At 41.7% G+C, this 21,975-nt stretch overlaps 2 protein-coding genes across 6 annotated transcripts in view; one reads left to right on the top strand and one right to left on the bottom strand.

Moving 5' to 3' along the window:
* Window positions 1-21,975, bottom strand: part of LOC120538647 (leucine-rich repeat and fibronectin type III domain-containing protein 1-like protein) — a 561,847-nt gene that overhangs the window by 402,086 nt on the left and 137,786 nt on the right. The window lies entirely within an intron of this gene.
* LOC120539711 overlaps window positions 6,243-21,975 on the top strand; it is a 55,846-nt gene continuing 40,113 nt past the window's right edge. The window contains exons 1-4 of the mRNA XM_039770093.1: window positions 6,243-6,344; window positions 8,469-8,683; window positions 9,517-9,673; window positions 10,956-11,112. Of these exons, the coding sequence (XP_039626027.1) occupies window positions 6,269-6,344; window positions 8,469-8,683; window positions 9,517-9,673; window positions 10,956-11,112 (605 nt within the window). The 5' untranslated portion in view covers window positions 6,243-6,268. The remainder of the gene's footprint in view (window positions 6,345-8,468; window positions 8,684-9,516; window positions 9,674-10,955; window positions 11,113-21,975) is intronic.

Below are 21,975 nucleotides of genomic sequence, written 5' to 3' on the forward strand. Positions count from 1 at the left end.
GTTTGAATACACAATGGGCGGTCAGAAAATCGAGAGTACACCTTATGAGAAGAATTTAGGAGTCATAGTGGACTCTAAGCTATCGTCTGCTATATAGTTTTCAGAAGCCATTAAGAAGGCTAACAGAATATCAGGTTATATAGCGCCTTGATGTGTGGAGTACAAGTCACAGGAGGTTCTGCTCAACCTTTATAATGCACTGGTGAGGCCTCATCTGGAGTACTGGGTGCAGTTTGGGTCTCCAGGCTACAAAGAGGACATAACAGCACAAGAGAAGGTCCAGAGAAGAGCGACTAGGCTGATTCAGGGCTACAGGGGATGAGTTATGAGGAAAGATTAAAAGAGCTGAGCCTTCACAGTTTAAGACAAAGAAGATTAAGAAGAGACCTGACTGAAGTGTTTAAAATGATGAAGTGAATTAGTCCAGTGGATTGAGACAGTGACTTCTAAATGGGTTCATCAAGAACACAGGGACACAGCTGGAAACTTGTGAAGGGTAAATTTCACACAAACATTAGGGTTAGGGTTTCTGTAAATAAGTTTTTCTAAAACTTCTAAAGTATTGATTTTTTTTGCATTTGGTGTATTGTGTGCCCTACAGTGGGCTGGCGCCCTGCCCAGGGTTTGTTTCCTGCCTTGCGCTCTGTGTTGGCTGAGATTGGCTCCAGCAGACCCCCGTGACCCTGTGACTGACTGACTGATTGACTGACTGTATTGAGTGTTGAGTATGAGAGAAAAAAATGACTTTAAATGATTTTAGCATAAGGTTGCAAAGTAAACTGTGTGGAAAGTGAAGGGGTCTGAAGTCTTTCTGAAGGCACAGTAAAATACGTCAGCTCACTTCTCTGGGCCTACGTCATCAACCACTAAAAAGTTTAAGCAAAGTCAAATTTGTCGTCTTAAATTTGGAGTTTTGTCTGTTAGAATAAACGCTGGCATCCCAGAATCCCCTTCAAAGAATTCCACAAACTGTTTTTCTGTTGCTCTGTCATGAATCTGCCCTCCCAAAGCTCATTTGTGGTTGTCCTTCATGTGACACCGTACTGAAAAGAAATAAAACTCCTTTTTCTTCCCTGGTTGCCTCTTTGATTCATTATCTATTGTGCTTTATTTTATTATGAGAACAGATTAGTAACACCACTAACTCTGTGTTACTCTATCATCCTGATTTTATGTGAGAAGGCCCTAGATACTATAAAATTAGCAGCTTCTCTGAATATATATTTTTTTCTTTTTTTTAATGAAGATTAATAATACGTCTCCACTTAATTATAGCTCAGTATCAATGTATCTCAAAATTCCCCACACTCGGCTAGGCTGAATCATTAGGCTGAGGATGAATTTGCATATTCATGCATCTTTCATCAATCACGTTGACATTTGTGCTTTGGTGTTTGAAGCTTTGTGCGATAATGGCTACGCAGGTAGAGTATAGTCACTGGAACGTACAAAAGCCTTCCCAGCTCAGGGAGGACTGCAGCACTAAAGGAAGCGCATGTCGGTGATTAGACTTTTGGTTAATGAGACCGCTTTCTGAGCCTTCCGCACCAAATGTGACAGGTGTTGTCACCTAGATATGGGATGTGTTATGAACTGAAATGACTTTTGTGTCAATGTAGTTGATCTGTTTCAGTAGGTCTACTCTTACGTATATTTAGTTGGAAGAAGTGGAAGAAAAACTGAGCAGACTACGTAACTCTATAATGCACTTTGATTATGTACTGATTGGCCATTTTATTAATTGTTAGCTATTAGCATGTATAATAATCTAATAATAATCTAATTAAACGAGAACAGGCCATTCAGACCAACAAAGCATGCCAGTCCTATCTACTTAAGTGTTTCAAGATAACAGCGGGTCGAGTTTTAAAAGTCCCTAACATCCACCTGTCCGCCACACTAACTGGGCCACTTATTCCAGGTGTCTGTGGTTCTCTGTGTGAATGAAAATTTCTTAATATTTGTATGAAATTTTTCCATGGATAACATTAGACAACAAAGGAGATCTTGATATGCCATTCATATTAACTCTTTGAGGGCTGGATATTTAAAAAAAAACCTCAGTTTTCTGAAAAGCACACAAAGCGATGGTTTCAAACACACAGTACATCAACATAAAACGTCTGTTGCTACATGCTGTTGGTGCAAGTTTGGCATCTCTGGAGGCAGTGGCTGTGTGGGGGCACCTCGATGGCCAGCAGGAATGCACGGTGGGCTAGCTGCCTTCGCACAGGTGGGCGGCGGTGGCAGTCACAGCGTGACGCAATTGGTTTGATGGTTTGTACCTCGACATCAGCCCTGAAAGAGTTAAAACGTTAACAGTTTCCTGTTAGAATAGCAATTTCAGAGCCAAACAGGCAACTCTAATGCAGCATGAAACATAATTTACTTTCAAATTATTACGTTTTACTGTGGTTAATGACTCGCTGTAATGTAAAATACAGTTAGGTCCATAAATATTTGGACAGAGACAACTTTTTTCTAATTTTGGTTCTGTACAATACCACAATGAATTTTAAATGAAACAACTCAGATGCAGTTGAAGTGCAGACTTTCAGCTTTAATTCAGTGGGTTAAACAAAATGATTGCATAAAAATGTGAGGCAACTAAAGTAAGGTAAAGACAATCTCCTGAACTCCAAACTGAATGTCAGAATGGGAAAGAAAGGTAATTAAAGCAATTTGGAGCGTGGCATGGTTGTTGGTGCCAGACGGGCCAGTCTGAGTATTTCACAATCTGCTCAGTTACTGGGATTTTCACGCACAACCATTTCTAGGGTTTACAAAGAATGGTGTGAAAAGGGAAAAACATCCAGTATGCGGCAGTCCTGTGGGAAAATGCCTTGTTGATGCTAGAGGTCAGAGGAGAATGAATGGGCCGACTGATTCAAGCTGATAGAAGAGCAACTTTGACTGAAATAACCACTCGTTACAACCGAGGTATGCAGCAAAGCATTTGTGAAGCCACAACACAAGGCGGATGGGCAACAACAGCAGAAGACCCCACCAGGTACCACTCATCTCCACTACAAATAGGAAAAAGAGGCTACAATTTGCACGAGCTCACCAAAATTGGACAGTTGAAGACTGGAAAAATGTTGCCTAGTCTGATGAGTCTCGATTTCTGTTGAGACATTCAAATGGTAGAGTCAGAATTTGGGGTTAACAGAATGAGAACATGGATCCATCATGTCTTGTTACCACTGTGCAGGCTGGTGGTGGTGGTGTAATGGTGTGGGGGATGTTTTCTTGGCACACTTTAGGCCCCTTAGTGCCAATTGGGCATTGTTTAAATGCCACGGGCTACCTGAGCATTGTTTCTGACCATGTCCATCCCTTCATGACCACCATGTACCCATCCTCTGATGGCTACTTCCAGCAGGATAATGCACCATGTCACAAAGCTGGAATCATTTCAAATTGGTTTCTTGAACATGACAATGAGTTCACTGTACTAAAATGGCCCCCACAGTCACCAGATCTCAACCCAATAGAGCATCTTTGAGATGTGGTGGTACGGGGGCTTCGTGCCCTGGATGTGCATCCCACAAATCTCCATCAACTGCAAGATGCTATCCTATCAATATGGGCCAACATTTCTAAAGAATGCTTTCAGCACCTTGTTGAATCAATGCCACGTAGAATTAAGGCAGTTCTGAAGGCGAAAGGGGGTCAAACACCGTATTAGTATGGTGGTCCTAATAATCCTTCAGGTGAGTGTATATTCACATATATGGTATCTTGCTGGCTTCTGCTAAATAATAAAAAAAAAATCCTTGTAAATTAATTAGTATCTTTTTTGTCATATTACAATTTAAGTGAGGGCAGCATGGCAGGAGTGCTGCCTCGCAGAAAAAAGTCCGCAGGGTTCACATCCCAGGTCCTCCCTCTGTGCTGTTTGCATGTTCTCCCCATGTCTACATGGGTTTCCACTGGGTGCTCCTGTTTTCTCCCACAGTCCAAAGACATGCAGGTTAGGTGCATTGGCGATTCTGAATTGTCCCTAGTGTATGGTTGGTGTGTTTGTTCACCCTGCGATGCACTGGCACCCTACTATCCAGGGTTTGTTCCTGCCTTTCACCCTGTACTAGCTGGGATAGGCTCCAGCAATCCCCACAACACTGCTCATCGTGTTAGAAAATGACTGACTGACTGACAATTTAAGTGATATGGAGACATTTACCTGGCAGTAATGATTTCATTTATTATTTGTGGTGGCTTTTCTCTAAAAAGCTGTTAATTAAATGTGTTTGTAGATCTGTTTTATTTAAGCAAGAATCATCTGCAGTAATAGTCTTTATTTCATTACCTCTTGCATTATTGCTGATAGGTAGTAGCTATTTTTGTCATTTTCTTATTCACTTAATGCAAACCAGGGTGGCATGTGCTGCTAGATCCTATTTCAATTAGCATTGAGCCAAAGGCAGGAACAAATCCAGGACAGGGCAGCAGGGCTATTTTTGTTTTAATGTCTACAGTAAAGATAACAGCATTTAATGTTTGAATTTTTTTTGTGTGTGTGTGTGTGTGTGTATAAATTAAAATGTGGAATTTAAACAATTTTTTTCTATGGCTAATGGATAAACTTGCTGCACATTGCAAGCTACCATACAAAGCTTATCTTTAATCCATAGTCAAAAAAGCATTCTTGGTTTTATTGAAATGAGGAGTGAGGATGTGCTAGGTGGTATCACCTGCTGTTTGGGTAATGCATTTTGTGTGCAACATGTAAATATTATGTTTATTTACAGCATTGTCTTTTTTTTCTTTTGCAGAATGTTTCTGGTACTTCAGTTTTTAGATGAACAAAAAGCTGTGTCAGTTATACCACAGTCTTGGTACAGTGATGGCACAACCTTTTGGCCAAATTATAAGAGCAATCAAAGACTCAACAAAGCAGCAAGATATGCTGAGGAACCAGGCCCTGACTGTACCAAGCATGACGCTAGAGTACTAAAGTCCTATGGTAATTGAAATGTTCAAGATACGAGTCGTATGTCCCCGACTTAATCCCTTTCACCAGAGAAATATTGCTGTAAAATATTGGTTTCTTGCTATGTTAATTTTTTTAATAGAAAAGCCACAAACTTTGTCTAAGGCCTTATTTTCATGTTGCAATCAGGTGATTTTTCACTGTCTCCAGGCCTCATTTCCAACAACCTTTATACGTTACTAGTGTTTGTGAGAAATCAGGGCCTAGTTCACACCTTTCATTAACATGCACCTCTATTGATTATCCATCCATCATCCAACCCATTGTATCCTAACTACAGGGTCACAGGTGTCTGCTGGAGCCAATCCCAGGCCGCAAGGCAGGAAACAAACCCTGGGCAGGTCGCCAGCCCACCGCAGGGCACACGCACACAATAGGGACAATTCAGAATCGCCAATGCACCTAATCTGCATGTCTTTGGACTGTGGGAGGAAACCCATGCAGACATGGAGAGAACATGCAAACTCCACGCAGGGAGCTGGGAAGCGAACCCAGGTCTCCTAACAGCGAGGCAGCAGTGCTACCCACTGCGCCACCGTGCTGCCCTCTAGTGATTACATTTATCCAAATTAAAATCTAATCTTACTTTCTTACGTAGGTCTGTTACAATTTTTCCTAGTTTCACTTTGGTGGTTAAATGCTATCAAACTGTGATGCGATTACAAGAAAAGAAAATATGTGAATGCTAGGTGTAAATGGGGCCTAGATCGTAGTGATTTAAAAGATCACAGAAGTGATAATGTTATATTGCACATTGTTTACATCACCTGATATTAACTTTTTTGAAATGCTTTTAGGAGATTACATGTCTGCATGGCAAGGGATGAAGAAGTCTTTGATTTATCAAACTTCAGAACTGGATTCGGATGATGATGAGGATATAGGCAGGGGGAAAAGAGCACCTAACCCAATGTAACTTTGATTCAACTTCACCTGTGTGTTATTGAATGTATGAAACGTTTGTTTTGAGTAATATATGCACATTTGATCTTCTGTAAACAGCCACTATACTATGGTGACACTGACTATGAAAGTGAACATGAAGACTTGGCTAATAAAACAAAGGTTCCCTTGACCAGATTTTCAAAACCTCAACAGTCAACTGGACCTTGCATGTTATCCCCACATTCTGCACCTCAGGTACCATCACCACCTTTACCATCTGTGCCACCTTGTTGCTCACCAACGCATTCTTTGCTTCAGGTGCCACCTCCTTACCAGTCACTATTGCTCTCTGAAATTACATCTCAACAAATTTCCACGAGCCTTCCAAAAATGAAAAATACTTCTGAACTCTTCAAGCCTACTTACAGAGTGGGTCGATGTGGAACAGAACCAATACCTTGTACTGGTAAGTTATGATCAGACTATTGATTGTACTTGTTTCATATATTCAACAAACGTTTGAACATATCGGAGCATAATTCAACAAGTTATTAGTTATGTTAGATAGATAGATAGATAATGAAAGGCACTATATGATAGATAGATAGATAGATAGATAGATAGATAGATAGATAGATAGATAGATAGATAGATAGATAGATAGATAGATAGAGTGCATCGGGAAAGTATTCACAGCGCATCTCTTTTTCCACATTTTGTTCTGTTACAGCCTTATTCCAAAATGGATTAAATTCATTTTTTCCCTCAGAATTCTACACACAACACCCCATAATGACAACGTGAAAAAAGTTTACTTGAGGTTTTTGCAAATTTATTAAAAATACAAAAACTGAGAAATCCCATGTACATAAGTATTCACAGCCTTGGCTCAATACTTTGTCGATGCGCCTTTGGCAGCAATTACAGCCTCAAGTCTTTTTGAAGATGATGCTACAAGCGTGGCACACCTATCCTTGGCCAGTTTCGCCCAATTCCTCTTTGCAGCACCTCTCAAGCTCCATCAGGTTGGATGGGAAGCGTCGTTACACAGCCATTTTAAGATCTCTCCAGAGATGTTCAATCGGATTCAAGTCTGGGCTCTGGCTGGGCCACTCAAGGACATTCACAGAGTTGTCCTGAAGCCACTCCTTTGACATCTTGGCTGTGTGCTTAGGGTCAGTGTCCTGCTGAAAGATGAACTGTCGCCCCAGTCTGAGGTCAAGAGCGCTCTGGAGCAGGTTTTCATCCAGGATGTCTCTGTACATTGCTGCAGTCATCTTTCCCTTTATTCTGACTAGTCTCCCAGTTCCATCCCCACAGCGTGATGCTGCCACCACCATGCTTTACTGTAGGGATGGTATTGGTGTGGTGATGAGTGGTGCCTGTTTTCCTCTAAACGTGACGCCTGACATTCACATCAAAGAGTTCAATCTTTGTCTAATCAGACCAGAGAATTTTGTTTGTCATGGTCTGAGAGTCCTTGAGGTGCCTTTTGGCAAACTCCAGGTGGGCTGCCATGTGCCTTTTACTAAGGAGTGGCTTCTGTCTGGCCACTGTACTATACTGGCCTGATTGGTGGATTGCTGCAGAGATGGTTGTCCTTCTGGAAGGTTCTCTTCTCTCCACAGAGGACCTCTGGAGCTCTGACAGAGTGACCATCGAGTTCTTGGTCACCTCCCTGACTAAGGCCCTTCTCCCCCGATCGCTCAGTTTAGATGGCCGGTCAGCTCTTGGAAGAGTCCTGGTGGTTTTAAACTTCTTCCACCTATGGATGATGGAGGCCACTGTGCTCATTGGGACCTTCAAAGAAGCAGAAATTTTTCTGTAACCTTCCCCAGATTTGTGCCTCGAGACAATCCTGTCTTGGAGGTCTACAGACAATTCCTTTGACTTCATGCTTGGTTTGTGCTCTGACATGAACTGTCAACTGTGGGACCTTCTATAGACAGGTGTGTGCCTTTCCAAATCATGTTACATCAACTGAATTTACCACAGGTGGACTCCAATGAAGCTGCAGAAACATCTCAAGGATGATCAGGGGAAACAGGATGCACCCGAGCTCAATTTGGAGCTTCATGGCAAAGGCTGTGAATACTTATGTACATGTGCTTTCTCAATTTATTTATTTTTAATAAATTTGCCAAAATTCTCAAGTAAACTTTATTCATGTTGTCATTATGGGGTGTATGTGTAGAATTCTGAGGGAAAAAAATGAATTTAATCCATTTTGGAATAAGACTGTAACATAACAAAATGTGGAAAAAGTGATGTGCTGTGAATACTTTCCGGATGCACTGTATATAGATAGATAGATAGATAGATAGATAGATAGATAGATAGATAGATAGATAGATAGATACTTATTAATCCCATATGGTATTTGTTGTCATGTTCATTTTGTGCCAGTATATTCCTTGATTTTTAGTGTTTTGGTTTTTAAGATGTTAAATTTTATATGTTCCAAAGAATGTTGTTTTAACATATATGAGAGTTATGTTTGCTCCAAAGTGCAAGAGTAGGATTCATTGCCTTTTCAAAGTATTCAAATGAATAGTATCCTTTTTATATTTTGTTGGTATTTATTTTTCAGCTGCAGATCTTCATATCCTCGCATTGCTTGAACATGCGAAGCACCAGCTGTCACAATTGGCTGTCATGATCAGTTCACTATCTGGGCAGCTAAACATTGAATGCTCACCTGATATGCCTGAGGAGGTCCAGTTTCCTTTACAATCATTGGAGGAAGTGGATGACTTTGAGGCCTGGTTGAAACAACCAACCAATGCTTTGAAGAAAAAGAACATGGTATGGATTGCAAAGCTAGACTTTGTTCTCTTTCTGGGTTTGTTGGATTTTGTCATAATTTTAAACAATTAGTAATTCTTTTGTACATAATAGGACAAGACCAAATCTACACATTATATGCTACTCATAGGCAAAATAAGGAACTGTAGAATCAGTTATTTCTAAATGTCTAAATTAGTTCTAAGGTACGGCATGACATGGGTAGAATGTCTGAAATAAGTCTGCATTTTCTTTTTTTTTTCTTCAGTAATTATTTATCATTTGTAAGTACTGTATGTTTTACACACAATACCCATGTGACTTTACAATTATTTGTGCATGGAGCTGTAATATTTACATAAGTGTCATCCCAAATTTGCACCAATATAGTGTTTTTAACTGTTAGGTGGGTTATCGGTTACAGGATGATCATTGTGTAAGGGACTATGTTTAGGAAAATATTTAATAGCTCTACAGTGACCTACAGTTACAAGAAAACTTCCTTTTACAATAACAAGAGTTGCAAATGTAAATGATGTCATTTGAGCTTTCTGAACATTACAATCCATGAATTTTGTGCTTCCTTTGTTATATACAGTACTATTATTATTACAAAATTAATGTCTACTGGATTGAATTACATTTAACATTATGGTTAATTATGAAGCGAATATTCAGCTGCTTTTCTTTTTTTACTTTGGAAAGTGTAACTTTTTAGCAATATTTGTCAGAATGCCAATCACATCAAAGTCAAAAGACAAATGCTTCAGAGTGACCATCGATGCTGTTTCTGCATATATTTTAGTATTTTAATTCTAAAGTCACTGCCTGTATATTATCTTTTGTCCTTGTAGATTTCTGTACTGGCATCTATCGGAGGACAAGATACCAAGCGTGTCACTTGGAATATTCTTTCACATATTTTTGGAGATGATGTTGCAAAAAAGATAAACTGGAAGGGAGTTAATGAAAAATGGGCCTTCAGTCAAATGGCAACCAAAACTCTTATGCGTAAGTATCAAGAAATCCAATTATATGAGATTAGTCTAATTGTATTAAGATATTACATTTTATGCCTTTGGTGTCTCAGCGATAGTGCTGCTGACTTGCAGTAAGGAGACCAGGGTTTGCCTCCTGGGTCCTGTCTGTGTGGAGATTGCATGTTCTCCCTGTGTCTGCTCTAGTTTCCACCCACTGTTCAAAGGCATATAGGTTCAGTGTATTGTAAAATGGCCTTTGTGTGTGCTCGCCCTGCGATGGACTAGTGTCCTGTCCAGGGTTTGTTCCTGAATGTGCCTCAAAGCTAGCTGGTAAGCCTCCAGCCCCCCCTATGACCCTGGTCTGAATTAAGCAGATTAGAAAATGACATATTTTAAGATATAGCCTAAGTATTTCAGATTTCTGGAAAATAGCAATTATTACATAAAATCATTTTCTTGGTGTCTATCTAACACTTTCTGCTCCTTCTAAAACTCCTCTACATCAAGAAAGAGCAGTAGGATTGGGTTTCAGGTTTTTATGCATTTATAACAAAGAATCATATATTTAAAATCAGCTAATTGCACTATTTTATCCACAACCCCAAATAATAAGTAAAGAATTAGAGAAAAACTGCAACCTTAATTCAACTTTACAATTGAATTGTTGTCAATATTTCCATATTGATTATTTTTACACTTTCTCTACAAAAAATGTCAGTCTGCAATCTGTACACAGCCTTCATTGATCAGTATTAAAATAAGTTCACTAAAATCAAGCATAGATAATTTCATATCATTAGTCAAACTTGCTTCTCCTGTATTCAAAGCATGTTGCTGTGTGGTCATTATGCAGTAGTGCAGTGGTTCTGAAACTGTGAGGCGCGCCCCCCTAGGGGGGTGCGAAGTAACAAAATAGGGGGCGCAAAAATAGAAAACAAGAATCGAAAATATGAAAAATACATCTATTGAAACCAAAACAAATGAACTTAAACTACATTTTGATGCTAGAAAAATAACTATAGAGTTAGATAAATGTCGATAAGTTAAGTAGGTATAATAAAATATGCATCTATGATATATCATTATTTAAAAAAGAACAAATTGGTATTAGTGGGCTCCTTTTAAAAAAATGTTAGGGGGGTGCGATTAAAACTGTTATGAAAACTCGGGTCGCAAATACTTAAAGGTTGAGAAATGCTGCTGTAGTGCAAGTGCCAACCCTTATTTCACCATTTCTATTAGTGGAAAATGCCTTAAAGCAACTGTTTGCCATTTAATGTTTCTGATAATTATTTTTTTGTGTTTGCCTGTAGGTGCAGTTCGCCAGAGTCAAGTGGCAGCCAAAGCTACAGATGTGGACATTAATAAATTTGCCATTAGATGGTTCAATTTGGCATCTGACCACGGTGGTGGTCGCAAGGCGCGCTGCAGAAGAGTGCAGGCAGCAGTGCCTTCAGAATCAGGACTGATGTAAATACATTTTAGTAGTCAAGTTTATTGTTGTTTTTACTGTTTTGGGTAGGTTTCAACATTTTTGTACTTGCATCCTACACTTTTGTGCAAACGTGTTCATTTTATATTTCTATGTTTTAACCATGTTACTCGACATTTGAACTGTTTAAAATACTCAATATACTGTATGGCCTTTTGAACCAGAAGAAAAGGGCTTTTAAAGGCGGTGATCAGCATGAGCTCAAGTGCGTGCAGAAGGAGCTCCGAGTCCAGCTCAGGTCGGCGAAAGAGCAGTACAGGAGAAAGCTGGAGCAGAAGTTGCAGAACATCAGCATGAAGGAAGTGTGGGATGGGATGAAGATTATCACTGGCTGCAGCTTGAAGCGGGGGGCGCCATCGAGACAGACGTGGAGAGAGCAAACCAAATGAACAACTTCTTTAATAGGTTTGACCACAGTAACCCACTCTCACCTTGGAGGACTGCATCCTCCAACCATCCTTCTGCTGATACCAGCATAGGTTAGACATCCCCACCCACAATTACAGCAGCCCATGTGAGCAGAGAGCTGAGAAGACTTCGTGCCAGCAAAGCAGCGGGTCCAGATGGTGTATCGCCACGACTGCTGAAGGCCTGTGCGTTGGAACTGGGGAGTCCTCTACAGCGCATCTTCAACCTGAGCCTGGAACAGGGGAGAGTCCCAAGGCTTTGGAAAACATCTTGTATCACCTCTGTCCCAAAGGTATCACGTCCTAGTGAGCTGAATGACTACCGGCCTGTTGCTCTGACGTCACATCTGATGAAGACCATGGAGCGGCTGCTGCTTCACCACCTGAGGCCACAGGTCCGCCACGCCCTCGACCCTCTGCAGTTTGCATACCAGGAGAAGGTGGGAGCGGAGGATGCCATCATCTATATGCTACACCGATCCCTCTCCCACTGGACAGAGGCAGTGGTGCTGTAAGAATTATGTTTTTGGACTCTAGTGCCTTCAACACCATCCAACCTCTGCTCCTTAGAGACAAGCTGACTGAGATGGGAGTAGACTCACACCTGGTGGCATGGATCGTGGACTATCTTACAGACAGACCTCAATATGTGTGTCTTGGGAACTGCAGGTCTGACATTGTGTTCAGCAATACAGGGCGCCGAGGGGACTGTACTTTCTCCGTCCTGTTCAATCTATATACATCAGACTTCCAATATGACTCGGAGTCCTGCCACGCAAAAGTTCGCTGATGACACTGCTATTGTGGGCTGCATCAGGAGTGGGCAGGAGGAGGAGTACAGGAAGTTAATCAAAGACTTTGTTAAATGGTGCGACTCAAACCACTTACATCTTAACACCAGCAAAACCAAGGAGCTGGTGGTGGATTTTAGGAGGCCCCTCATGGACCCTGTGATCATCAGAGGTGACTGTGCAGAGGGTGCAGACCTATAAATATCTGGGAGTGCAGCTGGATGACAAATTGGACTGGACTGCCAATACTGATGCTCTATGTAAGAAAGGTCAGAGCAGACTATACTTTCTGAGAAGGTTGGCATCCTTCAACATCTGCAATAAGATGCTGCAGATGTTCTACCAGATGGTTGTGGCGAGTGCCCTCTTCTACGCGGTGGTGTGCTGGGGAGGCAGCATAAAGATGAAAGACGCCTCACGCCTGGACAAACTTGTTAAGAAGGCAGGCTCTATTGTAGGAGTAAAGTTGGACAGTTTAACATCTGTGGCAGAGCGACGGGCACTAAGCAAACCCCTGTCAATCATGAAGAATTCACTGAACAGGATCATCTCCAGACAAAGGAGCAGCTTCAGTGACAGACTTTTGTCACTGTCCTGCTCCACTGACAGACTGAGGAGATCGTTCCTCCCCCACACTATGCGACTCTTCAATTCCACCCGGGGGAGTAAATGCTAACATTATTTAAAGTTATTGTCTGCTTTTACATGCATTTTTATTATTATTTAATTTAAAATTGTTTTTTGTATCAGTATACTACGGCTGGATTATGTGAATTAGTTACAGCTTTTCCATGCAACTGCACTGATTTTGCATAACGAGACAATAAATAAACCAGTTATATACTCAAAGTTGTCATTCAGTTATTTTTCTCTTAGAATTTAAGTGTCTGGTATTAAAAGTTATGTAGGAGGGAATATGGACAAGAAAATACTATTTAACTCAACAGGGCATGTAGCTGATATTGCTATAAATTATGTCATGAGTTGCAGGTTTTTTTTCCTTTTTTTTTTCATGTTATATGTTTGGAAAGGGCCACCAACAAAGGTCTACTGGAGTTGAAGTAAGCTAGCATCTCGGTAGAATCATTTTCAGACCTTGACTAGTCCATTCCTTGATTTCCCGAGGCATGGCATAGACCATGGCATAATTAGGTATAATTAAATATTTGGAGGATGACCCTGTGTTACTCATTCTTTAAGGCGTGATCATCATTTCATCTACATTCTTTCAACATTTCACCAGAAGTTAGCCCTGCTTGCCTTATCCAGATTAGAAGCTGAGGTAATTTTAAGAACTTGGCTGTACAGGGGCCAGATCTCGCATAGAGTCAGTCTGGGGCTGTAATGAATGTGTGCCAGAAAAGGCCCGGATTTTAACAGAATTATTTGATGCTGGTCCAGCCCTGGTTTAAGTCTGGCCCAGGTAAAAAATCCTGATCAGTGCCGGTATTGGGCCGTTGTGCAAAACGACACTGGACCAGGTCTGTACGCCAGATCTGGTCCTGATGTTATAGTATATCCAGGCCATCTCTGGAACGGTGTCCATTCACTGTCTGGGTAGTGTCCCAGTGCCACTGGCAGCCATGCACGCCCAAGCCATCACACTGCCTCACTCCACCGTGTTTTACAGATGATGTGGTGTGCTTTGGATAATGAGCTGTTCCACGCCTTCTCCATACTTTTTTCTTGCCATCATTCTGGTAGAGGTTGATCTTGGTTTCATCTGTCCAAAGAATGTTTTTTCCAGAACTGTGCTGGCTTTTTTAGATGTTCTTTAGCAAAGTCCAATCTAGCCTTTCTATTCTTGAGGCTTATGAGTGGCTTGCACCTTGCAGTGCACCCTCTGTATTTACTTTCATGCAGTTTTCTCTTTATGGTAGACCTGGATATCGATATGCCTACCAAGCCCTGGAGAGTGTTGTTCACTTGGTGGGCTGTTGTGAAGGGGTTTCTCTTCACCATGGAAATGATTCTGTGATCATCCACCACTGTTGTCTTCTGTGGACATCCAGCTCTTTTTGCATTGCTGAGTTCACCAGTGCTTGCTTTCTTTCTCAGGATGTACCAAACTGTAGATTTTGCCACTCGTAATATTGTAGTAATTTCTCGGATGGGTTTTTTCTGTTTTTGCAGCTTAAGGATGGCTTCTGTCACCTGCATGGAGAGCTCCTTTGACCGCATGTTGTCTGTTCACAGCAAAATCTTCCACATACAAGCACCTCAAATCAACTCCAGGCCTTTTATCTGCTTAATTAATAATGACATAATGACGGAATTGAACACACCTGCCCATGAAACAGCCTTTGAGTCAATTGTCCAATTACTTTTGAGCCCCTGAAATGAAGGGATTGTGTTCAAAAAATGTTTTAGTTGCCTCACATTTTTATGCAATCGTTTTGTTCAACCCACTGAATTAAAGCTGAAAGTCTGCACTTCAACTTCATCTGAGTTGTTTCATTTAAAATTCATTGTGGTGATGTACAGAATAAAATGAGAAAAAAGTTGTCTCTGTCCAAATATTTATGGACCTAACTGTATATCAACATAAAACGTCTGTTGCTACTTGCTATGGCTGCTGTTGGTGCAAGTTCAGCATCTCTGCAGGCAGCGCCTGCATGGGGGCACCTCAATGAGCAGCAGGAATGCACGATGGGCTGGCTGCCTTCGCACAGGTGGGTGGCGGTTAAAAAGGCCTGAAAGAGTTAAAACGTTAACAGTTTCCCGTTAGAATAGCAATTTCAAAGCCAAACAGACAACTCTAATGCAGCATGAAACATAATTTACTTTCAGATAATTATGTTTTACTGTGGTTAATGACTTGCTGTAATGTGACTGCATGGGGGCACCTCAATGGGCAGCAGGAATGCACAGTGGGCTGGCTGCCTTTGCACAGGTGGGCGGCGGTGGCATTCGCACCGTGACGCAATTGGTTTGATGGTTTGTACCTCTTGTCGTCATAAGTGGTGGTCCTCCCAGGCAAGTAGCGGCCATAGGCATATCAGCTAAACAAACGTGTTCAACACCACGATCATCTGGGGACTGATCAGCTGATGCTGGTACCTCACTTTCGTATTCGATGTCCGTCTCCTGATCACTTGCATCAAATTCCAAGTCCGACAAGTCAGAGTCCGATTAAGCAATAATATGTAAAACATCCATGGTGTATTTAGTCTCGCGCCGGATGTCGATGCCATTTTAGAGGCTGTTTGCTCTTTGCTACTCATGCAGGGAATCGAGTTCAGATCAACAAAGCTACTTAACTTTCCTTCTAGCAAAGAGAGTCAAACTTAAATGTAAGGGCAAGTTTTGTCGCAGTTTACAGCTGATTACCCTGCTCTACCCCTGAATTTCGACAAAAGTTGACATCAGCCCTGAAAGAGTTAAAACATTAACAGTTTCCCGTTAGAATAGCAATTTCAGAGCCAAACAGAAAACGCAATGAATAACTCTAATGCAACATGAAACATAATTTACTTTCAAATGATTGCGTTTTGCTATGTTTTACTGTGGTTAATTACTCGCTGTAATGTAAAATAGTTTGTTCTATTAAGCATATGTAACAATTCCCATGAAAATAACAATCTGTTGTGAGAGCTAGCCCGAACACCATCAGACTGACATCTATTTCTATAAAACACCCGTTTATTTACAATTTTGCACACACACAGTGCCCTACACCAATCACCCTTACTTGGGTCTTTCAATGTCTGCGGGACGCATTTCTTCCCTCCGTCTCTGGAGCTTCGTCCTCCTCCAGCTCCCGACTCTTGCTCCTTGACTGTAGGAAGGTGGCCCCCTTTATAGTCACCTGGATGTGCTCCAGGTTCCTGCTGATGTTCTTCCGGTGGCACATCCTAGTGTTGCAGAAGTGCCGCATGAGCACCCGGAAGCACTCCGGGGATTGCTGGAAGGTCCTTCCTCCACCTTTCCAGGTGTGGCGGAAGTGTCGATCTCCCGGGCTTTATGAGGCTTGGGGAGCCCCCCAGTGGTACCCACGGGCCCCCATGGGTTTGCGCCTCACTGCTACTTCCCCGTGCTCCACTTACTATCAACGGCAGTTGCCACCTCGTGGCCCGGGGGACGTATAGATCTCCTTTCAGGTGTGCCGGCTGGGTATGCCCACCAGCCTCCTGCCACACTGTTTAAATTGTACATTCGCATCCCCATACGCGAGTAGCAGAACCGCAAAGTGGCTTGTGCATAGCGCAGCCTGGGGGTTGGCAAAGAGGCCGAGTATATAAACTGCTCAAAAAATTAAAGGAACACTTTGAAAACACATCAGATCTCAATGGGAAAAAGAAATCCTCCTGGATATCTATACTGATATAGACTGGGTAATGTGTTAGGAACGAAAGGATGCCACATCGTTTGATGGAAATGAAAATGATCAACCTACAGAGCCCTGAATTCAAAGACGCCCCAAAAATCAGAGTGAAAAAATTATGTGGCAGGCTAGTCCATTTTGCCAAAATTTAATTGCAGCAACTCCAAATTGTACGCAGCACTTTGTATGGCCCCTGTGTTCTTGTATACATGCCTGACAACATCGGTGCATGCTTCTAATGAGATGACAGATGGTGTTGTGGGGGATCTCCTCCCAGATCTGGACCAGGGCATCACTGAGCTCCTGGACAGTCTGAGGTGCAACCTGGTGGCATTGGATGGACCAAAACATAATGTCCCAGAGGTGTTCTATTGGATTTAGGTCAGGAAAGTGTGGTGGCCAGTCAATGGTATCAATTCCTTCATCCTCCAGGAACTGCCTGCATACTCTCACCACATGAGGCCAGGAATTGTCGTGCACCAGGAGCCACTGTACCAGCATAGGGTCTGACAATGGGTCCAAGGATTTCATCCTGATACCTAATGGCAGCCAAGGTGCCTTTGTCAAGCCTGTAGCGGTCTGTGTGACCCTCCATGGATATGCCTCCCCAGACAATCATTAACCCACCACCAAACTGCTCATGCTGAATGATGTTACAGGCAGCATAATGTTCTCCATGGCTTCTCCAGACCCTTTCACTTCTGTCACGTGCTCAGGGTGAACCTGCTCTCATCTGTAAAAAGCACAGGGCACCAGTGGTGCATCTGCCAATTCTGGTATTCTATGGCGAATGCCAATCGAGCTGCATGCTGCTGGGCAGTGAGCTCAGGGCCCATTAGAGGACATGGGGCCCTTGGGTCACCCTCATGAAGTCTTTCTGGTTGTTTGGTCAGAGACATTCACACCAGTGGCCTGCTGGAGGTCATTTTGTAGGGCTCTGGCAGTGCTCATCCTGTTCCTCCTTGCCCAAAGGAGCAGATACTGGTCCTGCTGATGGGTTATGGACCTTCTATGGCCCTCTCCAGCTCTCCTAGAGTAACTGCTTGTCTCCTAGAATCTCCTCCATGCCCTTGAGACTGTGCAGGAGACACAGCAAACCTTCTGGCAATGACACGTATTGATGTGCCATCCTGGAGAAGTTGGACTACCTGTGCAACCTCTGTAGGGTCCAGGTATCGCCTCATGCTACCAGTAGTGACACTGACTGTAGCCAAATGCAAAACTAGTGAAGAAACAGTCAGAAAAGATGAGGAGGGAAAAATGTCAGTGGCCTCCACCTGCTAAACCATTCCTGTTTTGGGGGTCATCTCATTGTTGCCCCTCTAGTGCATCTGTTGTTAATTTCATTAACACCACAGCAGCTGAAACTGATTAACAACCCTCTCTGCTACTTAACTGACCAGATTAATATCCCATAAGTTTCATTGACTTTATGCTATACTCTGATTAAAAAGTGTTCCTGTAATTCTTTTGAGCAGTATATATATATATATATATGTATGTCCCGGAGGTTCCCCCCGCTTGCTTCGCTCTTTAGACACTTTGCGTGTCTGCTGTTCACGTTGTGAAGAGGGGTGCTAAACGCACCCCAAGGAGACATGACCGCTCCTCTGAAACCCCCTCTTAAACAGTGATACAATCACAAACAAATACAGGTTTAATTTTTACCTCCTCTTTGCTCGATTAGCTGCTGGATTGCTGCATCTCGTGCAGCCCTTCGAACATTTAAAAGCCTGTACAGCAGCCGTCCTACTCTTTGGCTTTTATTTCCGGCCCCGGGCGTGATTAAATCTTTATGCACAAATTCTCATCTCTCGGGAAGTGAGTTCTTGATATTTTTAGTCTATAATTTAAAAACGGAATAAGAATTTGAAAATCTAACAACATCACATTAAAGTCCGATAAATTCTGAAAAGAATAATATGAAACATTGTTTTAAAATAAGCCCGAATTAAAGTGTGACAAAAAACGTGACATTAAAAACATCACTGTTGCACTTTTAGGCTTAGGATTTTATATATAAAGAGTAGATTAGTTTCAGTGTTAGGTTTAGTAATCATGGGATGGTTAGAGTTGCTTTGAATTTTTGCTTTGTGTCACTATCAGACAGAACTGTGTACTTCTTGTAATGTTTGTGTAATGTTACTAAAACCTTATATGAACATCAATCCATCCATCCATTATCCAACCCGCTAAATCCTAACTACAGGGTCACGGGGGTCTACTGGAGCCAATCACAGCCAACACAGGGTACAAGGCAGGAAACAAACCCCGGGCAGGGCGCCAGCCCACCGCAGCCTTATATGAACATCCTATTAAAAACCAGCACAAACACCGATGCCTAATATGAACACCTTTTAAGATTCTTATATTATTTGATTATTTTGGCTGAACAAACTGTAGTTTTGCGTGCAAACTTTCAAAGCAAATATAATTGTAATAAAGCAAACAACAAATGACCGAATTTGCAGAGTACAAGAAAAATGTAAAGGGTAAATGTACTTCTTTCTCCCTTGCTCAGTTCACTTTTCTCAATTTCCACCCTAACGTTTACTCATGCATTTCCTTTTGTTTTTTACCAATTGCATCACAAGCAGGTCCTGTGATTTGCTTCTGGTCACACAGTGTTAATAGCGGGATTTGAACCCACAACCTCAGGGTGGGTTGAAGTTTGAAGTCTTAATCACTGCATTGCACCAACATTTTACTCATTCCCTATAGTTTGTAGTAATAAATGAGGAAAAATTTTAATCTCAAGTTTTATTGGGTAACAAATATAACAAAATTTCAGGCAGAATGGGAGCCAATGGTGACCGATGCTGGGCAAAGACAAACTTAATCTTAAAAACAACCACGAAAAATCTTATGCAACTCGTCACACAATCCACATGCCAAGTCATCCAGTCATATGCTCACTACATGTATTTTTTGCTAAAACACTGTTAGATAAATAACTCAGAAAAATGAAAGAAGTGCACAGACAGGAAGACCCCTCTTGCAGGATCGCAATTTTAAATTGAAAACAGGGCTCTTGACCAATGAATGAGGGAGAGAGGCAGTTCTTCAAATGAAAAGTGCAACCTTTTGTGAGGGGGCTTCCTGAATCCCACCAGCCTGTCCAGAGGAGGTACATAAGAAAGCAGCCTAGCTTTCACTAAGCTGGCTGGCTTTGGCCTACACCAGGCCAAGGTGCACTTTTAACTTCAAAGTTCAAAAATACACTAAGAAATGTCAATAATTTAAATTGTTGACAAACTATAAAGAAACCTTTGGCTTGAGCACCAAGCTAGTCCTACAAGGAATCTTTTTTATTTACTTAAGAAAATGAATACAAAGGCTCAAAATGGATGCAAAAAATATCAAAAGGGCAATCCGATAAACACCAAATCCAAATCACAATTCTTATACAAACTCTTTAATTCAGAAGTGACAGCTCAAAGCCATCCAGAAATACAAAGAAGGAAACAAAACTCACAATCAGAGCACAAAGAAAGCAAACTGCTGGACTTCAGTTCCCAGCTTCCTTTTTATAGGGCTGGGGGCGGTCCCTTAACAATGATGGACAGGTGGCCCTGTTTCTTTGGATCCACCCACAAAATTCAAGGTATTTAAGAGAACAGCCAAAAACACAAAGCTACTAAATAGAATAAAATTAACTGATAATACATAATTAGTCGAATGTAGTTTTGCTCGGTTTCTTTGGACTGATTCTGTAATCACACTTTCAGTTGTCAAAACAACATGTGAATTTCACCGCAACATGCAGTTACTTGTGCACAACAGAATTGTATCTCTCAGTCAAATTACAAATGGTTAAATTACACCTACAATTGTTCAGATTTTCAACATATATACACTCAACCATATAGGGCCTTTTACATCTATCTATCATATAGTGTCTATTACATCAATCTATCTGATTTTATTATACAGCACATTTCACATCAATCTAGTTATCAAATAATGCCTTCAACATTCATCTATCTATCTATTGTGATGGACGGCCAGGGACCCTGCCCAGACAGGATGCCCTTTTCAAGAGAAGACCAGGGGAATGGGCATACTGCCAGGAGTACCTCCCCCGGAACACGAGAGGGCAGCCCCCTTGGTTTACATTGGGGACACGGAATTGGAGCTCAGAAGCTCAACTTGGTGGGGGTCCGTGGCCACAGTCAGGGGGAACCTGGACAGCTCCAGAGTCTGGGCATGCAGCACTTCTGCGACACTAGAAGTGCTGCCAGATGTTAATCAAGGGACACCTGGAGCACCTCCGGGTGCATTATAAAGGAGGTGGTCTTACTCCATTCCTGAGCCAGAGTCGGGAAGCTTAGGGACAAAGGAGTAGAGGTGGAGAAAGGGAAGAGAAGGACTAAATACTGTGTTGGAGCACTGTGTTGTGTACAGGACTGTTGTTAAATAAAACGTGAGTGTTTTTGGACATACGGTGTCTGTCTGTCTGTGCCTGGGGCCTATCTTCTACATTATCTATCTATTATATAGTTCCTTTCACATCTATCTATCTATCTATCTATCTATCTATCTATCTATCTGCACGATCTGTGGAGTACAAGTCCAAGGAGGTTATGCTCAACCTTTATAATGCACTGGTGAGGCCTCATCTTGAGTACTGTGTGCAGTTTTGGTCTCCAGGCTACAAAAAGGACATAACAGCACAAGAAAAGGTCCAGAGAAGAGCGACGAGGCTGATTCAGGGCTACAGGGGTTGAATTATGAGGAAAGATTAAAAGAGCTGAGCCTTTACAGTTTAAGCAAAAGAAGATTAAGAGGTGACATGATTGAAGTGTTTAAAATTATGAAGGGAATTAGTACAGTGGATCGAGACTTGTATTTTAAAATGAGCTCATCAAGAACACGGGGACACAGTTGGAAACTTGTTAAGGGTAAATTTCACACAAACATTAGGAAGTTTTTCTTTACACAAAGAACGATAGACACTTGGAATAAGAGACCAAGTAGTGTGGTAGACAGTAAGACGTTAGGGACTTTCAAAACTCGACTTGATGTTTTCTTGGAGGAAGCAAGTGGATAGGACTGGCGAGCTTTGTTGGGCTGAATGGCCTGTTCTCGTCTAGATTGTTCTAATTCTAATTCTAATTCTCTATCTATCTATCTTTAATATAGTGCCTTTCTATCTATCTATCTATCTATCTATCTATCCATATTTTATTACCAAGCTAATGATGTCACTGCTCCATCACACCTTTTCAGTCGAGTTACCATACGTTTTCGTTTCCCTACAAATTTCCTCTTTCTAGGTGCCAATCTGGTGGATTTTACAAAAGTGTCAGTCAGTCCTGT

This window comes from Polypterus senegalus, chromosome 11 (assembly GCF_016835505.1).
Source record: "Polypterus senegalus isolate Bchr_013 chromosome 11, ASM1683550v1, whole genome shotgun sequence".
NCBI classification, from domain to species: Eukaryota; Metazoa; Chordata; class Cladistia; order Polypteriformes; family Polypteridae; genus Polypterus; species Polypterus senegalus.